General features: G+C 33.5%; 1 protein-coding gene and 1 long non-coding RNA gene across 2 annotated transcripts in view; both read right to left on the reverse strand.

The window, feature by feature from the left end:
• Positions 1 to 884, reverse strand: part of LOC111240549 — a 2272-nt gene extending 1388 nt beyond the window's left edge. Inside the window, exons 1-2 of the long non-coding RNA XR_002665959.1 lie at positions 631 to 884; positions 412 to 482 (exon numbers count right to left, since the gene is read on the reverse strand). This is a non-coding gene — a long non-coding RNA (uncharacterized LOC111240549). The remainder of the gene's footprint in view (positions 1 to 411; positions 483 to 630) is intronic.
• Positions 885 to 1484: 600 nt separating this feature from the next.
• On the reverse strand, positions 1485 to 2006 carry LOC106780024 (dirigent protein 23-like). Its single transcript, XM_014668263.1, has one exon. It carries the CDS (start codon positions 2004 to 2006, stop codon positions 1485 to 1487), a length of 522 nt encoding a protein of 173 aa, XP_014523749.1.
• Positions 2007 to 9709: the final 7703 nt, after the last annotated feature.

The raw sequence follows: 9709 nt of genomic DNA on the forward strand, positions 1-9709 counted from the left end.
CCTGTTTTCATCTTCTCCCTTTTCTTTCCCTAAGTGGACCCACCCTCACTTCTCTTATTCATTCTCCCATTAAATCATACATATACNCACGTAATTATCAAAGGACATAGCAGAGATCCATGCAATCATCACTTTTTCCCTTCTTTTTTTTAACAGTGCTAACACAAAATTTTCCACTTCCAAACAGCTCATAACATTTTAATCTACAATCATTAAATTCAATAAAATCACTACACAAGCAAACCATCATAGAGTAAACATACTCACTTTTCATCAGTTTCATAACTCATCACATATCTCCCAATATTCATAAAACTTAATATGAAATTCCAAAACAGCACACCAAAATAAAATTCACCATACATACAAAGCATATAAACAATTTAAAGAAACATAATTAGCTCCCCTTACCTGGTTTTCTTTAAAAGTAGCAAATTGAAAACGCCCTAACAGGAACCCACTCAGCGTTGAACTTATAGAACCTACAAATCACCGAATTGGTGATAGAACACAACTCTTAGAGCTCGATAGGCAGAGAATGGAAGGAAAAACACATTAGGAACATGAACCCAACAAAGTTGCATGCCCTAGGTTCTAGAATAGTGAAAGAGAAGGGGAAATAGGACTTACTAGTTGGAATAAGAAATTGTTTGGTTCAAGTTGAAGCCCTTGCGACCACGATCGTTTAGGCACCTTCGAATTAAATTTTAAACGGTTCAGTGTCTAGATCTTTTAGAGAGAAGGCAGAGCACCTTCTTAGGAAGAAAAGAGCTCTGTCTAGAGAGAGAAAGGAAAATGCAGAATGGGAAAAATCTGATTATTTTTTTTAGAATACCCCTTCCTAAGGTCATGGGTCCTTAGCTTATGGGCTGACTGTCTCAACATAAGGCCCAATAACTTTATTAATTTTTAGGATCTTACAGTAATTACCGTTTATTTAAAGAATATTTTACTTGATTTTCATGAAATACAATAACAAAATAGTTACATGAATTAATTTAAAAATGAAACATATTTTTTTTAAATAATTTGAAGATAGAATTTTTATTTTTTATTTTTATAAACTCTTAACATTTAAATGGCAACTCTAAAATTCTAAAATATAGTTTAGAGACTTGTAATCGTAATATATATTAAACCTGTTTCTTTTTTAATTCAAGTTGCGATTAATTTGTAATCACTGTACACTTACTGTCTATATTTTTTTTAATCCTAATATTGTTATTATTATCATCACTTATTACTACCTTGTTTTGACCAGAATTATTACCACTGATGATCACTTATTAAGATTTTTCCATTTAATTTTTTTAGAGTTGTTTTAAACGCCATTAACATACCAAAATCATGAATTTAAACAAGAAGAGATTGTATAATTTCTTAATTAAGCGTTGTGAGTAAGAGATAAATTTGGGGTTTATGGTTTGATACAGCATTAAGAAGCAAAGATGAGTTTATTATTAGAAATGGAAATATGGTGAAGATCATTGGAAAGTTAGAGTGAAAGAGAGGGTGGAATGTGAAGTTTGGACATCATAGAATATGGTCTGAAATGCAGCATAGCCCTTTACAAATCGAAATTTGCCAGTTCCAGAGACAATAGAGACTTCTCTGTATTTCTCAGATTGACGACTAACGCCTTGGATCTCTATACTGCTACCACTGTACTGCAAGTTCGTAAACACAATTGAAAGTGAAACAAACACATTGGCCCCATCCTGGGCCGATACTACAAGCAGGCCTTGGGCCCGGCCCACTACAGAGGAGAATTGGTTTGGGCTCAGCATGACAGCGTCGTCCACTGCAAATATGGTTCCGAATTGGTGGAAGGACCAGTCTTTTCCGGTGAGGCCAATGATCGGAGAAATGGTTGCGTTGGGTCCTTTTAGTGTTTCTTGGAGATACAAAACCATGGTTTTTGGAAGAGGCTCTTGGGCTTCGGTTACGTTAACCACTGTTGTGGATAGCAAGAGTATTGAAAAGGCGAAGAATTTGGAGGATACCATTTCTTTTGTTATTACTGATGTTTGAGATGAATTTTGAATTGTGAAGTTTGACAGGATTTATAGCACTGAGTTAAAAATTAGGTTTGAAGCATAGGCTGTTTGTTTAATGATTTCTGATGGCACGAGTTATGTGAGTCAAAGTTAATGGTAAGAATAAAAAAGAAGGTAAAAAGAGCATCTAAGACTATGGTAAACGTATGTGAACAATCTAACATCTGTCACGTGAAATGAAATGTGCTTGGTTGGGCTTACTAGTAACGGTAAAACGTTATGATTTGTAAGACCAATGGTCATGTTTTATTCCTTTTCACGCTGTGCTTTTAGAAACGGTAAGCAATTGAATTAGTAAATTGTTAGAGTAGACTTAGAGAAACTTAGAATCATAGTATTATCTAATTCTTAAAAGAGGAATGATTCTTTGATACACTTAAATTTTTTACATTCATTTGATACTATATTTATTTTTTACTCTCTTTTTTCTTGAAAAACTACAAAACTTTATATTTTTTAGACCATTTTACTCTTATATACTGTGTCAAATGAATGTAAAAGTGTATCATAGTATTATTACTCTTCTTAAAACTCAACTTTGGATTCCTTTATGATCATCTTACCATTATGAAAAACATAACTATGGGCTAATAAACTCATACATAATATATCAGCTGCTTAAAACGCAGCAAGTTCATTGAATCCAGGATTGACGTGTTTCAAATAATTAGTATATACTAATGTAACTTCATTAAGAAAGGATGATGCACAAGTTAAACATAAAGGATAGAATTGTATTTTAAATATTTCAACAAAATCACAAATTCTTTTTATTATAAGGATTGCAAAGAGCTCTCTGCTCAAGGGCATGCAACTGACTGCAAAAACTCTGATTTTCTTCCAAGTGGCAATCATAATCTATAAGGAAACCCTCTCACTGCTTTTCAAATTGTAATGGCCTTTGTTACCCTAGAGAGATTGGAAACATCATATAAATGCAAATGCTTAATGTTTTGGAAGTTTTAAGAAAGAAATTAAGTTGAGTCATACTTAATTAGAATTGAATAAAAAAATATTATAGCTTTTATTTTGCTTATAACAAATATATTGATACCACTTTCAATTGGAACTCAAAGCTGGTTTGATTGTTTGAACTCAAATTCAAATGCTAATATCTTTGGATTTTAAGAAATTAAAACAATTGAAACAAACAATTTATTATAGTTTTTATTTTTAAATTATATTTAAAAATAAATAATAAATCTGTTTGTATACTCTTTAAGAGAAACTAAAGTTAATTTGTATTTAAAAATTTATTTGAATGTTAAGTTATTACTTTATTGTTCTAAAAGATAAAAAATTAAAAATTAAACTATAAATTAAAAATTTATTTGAATGTTAAGTCTGATTTAAAAAGTATTCTAAAAAATTAAACTATAAATTAAAAAATGAAAATACAATATTTTAAATGTCATTATCTCCTAAAGACTATTTAAAAAGCATGATTATAACTAACAATGATTTTTTTTTTTTCCATTTTAGTGATGATATCATAGGTGGTGTCTCTTTATTCAACAACTTTTGTGAATATAATAAAAAAGAAAATTGAAAAAAACAAAACTAAGTGTATGTAGAAGCTGTGGTTTTGATGCACTGCGAAGATCTCAAGACCAGGTTGCGTTCCTAAAGTTTTGAGCTTGCTCAAGGTATGATTCCAAAGCCTCACTTTAATTAGGCTTGTTAGAGTACACAGTCCAGTTAACTTAAACAAATAATAAGATGATAAAATAATCTAGTTATATACATAATTAGCTTTTATATAATTAAAATCAGCTTTTAAGAAGTTACAAAAAAGAATGTTTATTTTGTAGGTATCAGCAGCAATCATGTTTGATCTTGTAGTTGAAACCAATGCTTGCTTCCCCTTCAGTTGTGCTTTAGATCTATGTTGATTACTCAAGTCCATTTGCAAACCAGTAATCTCATTTCATCCATGCATCTCTAAGCTAAGTAATGTGAATTATTTCTGGCCAAATATATGCACATCCATGAGTAAACTTCCCAGCTTCAGCTGATAACACTCATTGAACCCCAACCAGGATGATGAACGACATCTGTGCTGCTAATAACTTCAAAATCAAGACAAAATAGGACTGGCCCCACGAGGCAATTCTGGAGGATCCAACCTAAGACAGAGCCAAAGTGTGCTGTAAGGACCAAAATACTAAATCAAGTAAATGGCGTATATAACGGTGACATACAAAAGTTGTTCAGAAAACAAAGAAACATGAAAGTATTGATGAAATCCCACATTATGAGCTATATGTCGGTTTCTTAATCTATTTCACAACTTTTTATAAAGTAAACATTTAATAAAATTAATATTTTCATGAAAATGTATAATAAATTTTGGATAAATAATAAAATAAATATAATCTTATATTCAACATTTACTTATATTTTAAAGGTATGTTATTCAATATAACAAAGACAACAAATGAAATGCTAATTAAATTTTAAAAACTAATCCTTGAGAATAAAAAAAGAGAAATATACTTTTGGAGGAAAGTCATCTTGGTCATAGGAGAGAAAGTGTCACGATAATCAAGGTCATAAACATGAGTGTATCCTTTTGCAACTAACAGGGCTTTGAATCGATCAACTTCACCATCAGGACCGACTTTAATTGCATATACCCATCGTCAACCAATTATCTCTTTGCCCAGTGGAAGGGGCACAAGCTCCTAAGTATTACCATGGTCAAGGGTTTACATTTCTGCAATCATCACTTGTCGCCATCTAGGATGATCAAGTACTTGATTCACATTTTTGGGAATAACAACATAAGACATTGAGGATAGAAAGGAATAATACGAAGGTGACAATATGTGATAACTAAAAATATTATAAATGGAATGTGGGTTTCAAGTGAAACGAGTACCTTTTTTTGAGAAAAATGGGTCATTTAGAATCTTCTTCACTAGGAGTCATGGTATTAAGTGATGAGGGAGTAGAATTTGAAGTAGGGGATTCATCTTGTTCTTGGAGAACTGGACTAATGGGGTCCTGTGTTGGAGGATAACAATATGTGGAGATGATGGTTTAGGAGGACTTTGATCAAGACTTGGATTGACAAAGACATTAGAAATATTGGAGGATATCAATATGTGGAGATGATGGTTCAGGAGAACTTTGATCAAGACTTGGATTGATAAAGACATTAGAAATATTGGACTCAACCACTAGAATAGGAAGGACCTATTGTATGACATAAACCTCTTAAACAAATGGAGAGAAGTACATGCAATACTTCTTAGTTTCAAGAGAGTAATATCGGTACCCTTTTTGAAGTCGTGCATAGCCCAAGAAGATAGATTTGATAGAACGAGAAGAGATTGTCCTAGACTACTAGGCACATAACTAGGTGCAGAGTAGAGATAACCCAACACACTACTCTCTACTTTAGTCCTAGTGATTATACTAACATAAGGAGACCTAATAATTATTCCAACACTAATAAACTTATAAACTCAAACTACTTGTAGAAAACTTAGATTTATGATTTAGTATTTGAAATCTTTAGAATTTAGGGTTAGATGAAAACTACTCAAAACATATAAAAATCATATTGGTTATACTTACAATCGATGTGTCATCAAGAAAAAAATATTTGGAGCATGGACAAATGCCAGTGACCAAATAATAGATCTAAAATACATTCTAATACCATTTTAGAGTGATAGAGCATGCTACCTGCTAATGTCTACTAAACTTTAAATTCTAGATATTTTGTCTTCCTGGTGAAGGGAGGTGTGTCCGGATGTAATACCTTGGTGATAAATATGGCCATAATAAAATTGAACCCCAGAAAAATGTGGGTAGCAAAAGTCAAAAGTCGTGAACCTTAACCACCACCAGGATCAAATACCATGTTAAGGCCTAATCTTTCAGGTATGGGTTAGTGAGTGACATGTCTAAAATCAATTTGACTTATACGATTTTAATTGTTTGGCCCAGGCCTCTGTTAATTTTATACATCCAAAATTGGCTAGTAGTGAAATTGGTTTCTCCAAAAAAATTCAGTGTTTTGATACTTGGCATTTAATAAATATATTGGAACTACTGACAATAACTTTATTACTGTTCAATTGGTAGTGTTGACGTAAAAATATCCCAGTCAGATATTTAACGACATTGCCAAAATTAACATGTCAACACTGCTAATTCGAAGGTAATATAGTAACTGTCAGAACCAAAGTAACATTGATTATAAAAAGCCACTGCAACAAATTTTAGGAACCAATTTTAGATGTACAAAAACTTACGTAACTTTTATTTTCATATTATAATTTTATCTTTAAATTACAGAAGCTCCTAATAGACGATACTGACATACCTAATCCTAACTATAAAATGCGACTAGGCTAACAATGACCCTAAACATCCTATGACCCAACAGAGTCATTGCATGCATGCACCACAAAATAGGACTAACATTTAATGCATTACTATGCAGCCACATTAACAAACATGACATTCACGTCTCACCTTTGTTTGACCTTGATCATTCCAGTACCTATTGTAATTGGTATACCCATGATTATGGATTCACTTACTCCACCAATTGAGTCATCCCTCCCACGTACAGATGCCTGGAAAAGAATATCTGCTGTCCTCTCGAATGATGCAAGCATTATTATACTTTTACCCATCTTTGAAATTCCAAATCTATTTATTCCGAGGATATGACCCTAGTTTGAAAAATTAATTACATTAGCGAAAACCAGAATATTTAGCATCAATGCAGATATAGTAACTTTTGTTTAATTTTCTACTGAATAATTTCCAAAGAACTCACTGTGGAAGTCATCACATCTGCTAGAAGCATCATATGCCGCGTGTCTATATTCATTCCATGTGTATCCACCATTGTATACTTTATCTCCTTAACAATGCACTCTCTGGCAGCTTCAATTCCCAGAGTATCCCGCACTTCAAGAATATGATTACTAAGAGTTTTACATCCATCAACCCCTTCCACTCCCATAACCTCTCGAAAGCCCATGCTGATGGGGGAAAATAACAATGCATGCAGATTAGGAAATAAACTTAAAAAATAAGGAACATCAATAGAATGGAATGCTATGAATTGCCGAGGGTGCAGATCAGGAAGTAAACAATTAAAAAACTGCAAAATTACTGCTTCTGAGGGAAGATAGTTTTCTTTATCATTTAATCACTAATCCTTAAATGTACAGGTAAATATAACAAGAGTGTACTAGCTCAAGTTCAACTTATACAATAGAACAGTCCTCTATCGAAGTTCTTTTAGTCCATAATGCACCCTATAATCAAACAATCACTTCATATGTGATAGTATATGTGTCAGCCCATGTTGCTAAAGGCCTGACTGCAAGGGCTGCCAACTCTACTAATTTACTGTCCACTGTCTTCTAGAGACTTCAAATACAATTAGGCAGGTATCAATCAAGAAGATCAGTCACAGCTGTAGCTGTTTGTCAGTTAGAACTGTCTCAGTTTCCCATAACTTTTATGGAGAGTTAGCTAGTTTTCTAACTTGTAGCACAAGCTTATAGTGCAAGATAAAAACCTAAAAATAGTATAACAGTTTGAGATCCTTTTGCAAAGATTGGTTCAAAAAAAAAATAATTTAAGGCTTCTAGACTGTCCAATTGCTCCAAACTGTCAGTAGATGTATACCTTCTAATATCAGTGTGGATACTAGTTGAAAATGAGACATTATTATTCTCAAATCATAAAAAATACATTCTCAAACCTTCTATTTATAATAATCTAGTTCTTCTAAAAAGGAAAATAGGAAAATTAGGAAACCTAAAAAAAAATAAAATAAAATAAAATATCATGTATTTATTTTCTCTAATTAAGAAGATTCTATAGATATTATCCCAGATTACAACAATACTCTCACTAAAACATATAATCTCTAGGCATCTATAGTTATTATCATTTGAATAAGCCGACTAAGTGGCGTTCCAGTTCAATAATAGGAACATTGTTCACATCTTCCATGCTAGTTTAGGCATGTTATATAAATAAAAACCTGTATTGATAGTTATTGTTAACTGAGAGTTGTTCAACTATAATAACAAAAAACTCTGATTTGAGAGAGAGTTCACTAAGAGAAGAACTTCAAGTTAAGACCTGTGTTCACAATGAATTCTCTCGTGGACATAGATTAAAGTTCATTAATGTTAGAAGTGGATTCTAGGCCTAACTTAACCCCACAAAACCGGCTTGTAAGGTGAGGTTTGCACCTCACTTATATATTATAATTTGGCCTTATCTCTAGTCGATATGGGACTTCCAACACACCTCCTTCACGCCGAGGTATAGACATCTCGTGCGTGATAGTAGAAATTGGGTGGTCCAAAACCTCACCTTACAAGCCGGTTTTGTGGGGTTAAGTTAGGCCTAGAACCCACTACTAACATGGTATCAGAGCTATGGTTAGAGTCTATCCTAGTGATATTTATTGGGCAGATTGTTCCACCCGCTATTGGGCCGTTATTGGACCACCCATTAATATCTAGTCTCACACTCGAGATGTATATACCTCGGCGTGAGGGGGGTGTGTTGGAAGTCCCAAATCGACTACAGATAAGGCCAATTTATAATATATAAGTGGGGTGCAGACCTCACCTTACAAGCCGGTTTTGTAGAGTTGAGTTAGGCCTAAAACTCACTTTCTAACATGGTATCAGAGCTATGGTTAGAGCCTATCCTAGCGATATTTATTGGGCAGATTGTTCCACCCGCTATTGGGCCGTTATCGAACCACCCATTAATATCTAGTCTCACGTTCGAGATGTATATACCTCGACGTGAGGGGGGGTGTTGGAAGTCCCACATCGACTAGAGATAAGGCCAATTTATAATATATATAAATGGGGTGCAGACCTCACCTTACAAGCCGGTTTTGTGGAGTTGAGTTAGACCTAGAACTCACTTCTAACAATTAACACTTGATCAGAACCATGTTACTTTTGATTGTGATTATTTCTTGTTTTTCTTTTGTTTATCTTGTACCTTTTTCATTTGCGAAGTTTTTGGTTCTTGTTTGTGGTAGAAGCTTCTACAATGAGTTTGTTTAGAGCTATTCCATAACAACCTACCATGCCTTCTGACTCTACTCTTTCACCACCAGATTTGCTATAACCTGGGCACGATGAGCAAAGCTTCAAGCCACATCTCTTCGACCAGAACCTCAGGTATAGCACCAGCCTATGGCCATCTCAAATCCTCCAGATTCAATTTTCCCCTAGTTAAAGAAAATTTGGATGAAAAGAACTATCCCATTTAGTAAAAATGGATCAGCAACGATAAAAGCTCACTTGGTAAAAGCTCATAGCTGTGATTAAGCAACGATATTGCTGGTCATCACTAATCTGTGTCTGAAGTTTACTTCAGCAACCCTTTGGTCTAAATTCCCAACCTCAAAAGCCATATAATATGCATGCAAACATGTATATAAAGTAGATTAAAGGAGCATGAGTCATAAAAAACAGGATGAACTAACCCTTTTACCAGTAATTTGAACTTTTCAGCCTTGGTGATTTTATCTTCTTCTTTACTGATAACAACTCGATCAGCAGTTTTAATTCCCTGCAATAAAGGACATGCATGTTTTCCCATATATTTATCTGGAAATAAATACAAAACTGTAAAACCAC

Source organism: Vigna radiata, chromosome 2 (genome assembly GCF_000741045.1).
Source record: "Vigna radiata var. radiata cultivar VC1973A chromosome 2, Vradiata_ver6, whole genome shotgun sequence".
In the NCBI taxonomy this organism is placed as follows: Eukaryota; Viridiplantae; Streptophyta; class Magnoliopsida; order Fabales; family Fabaceae; genus Vigna; species Vigna radiata.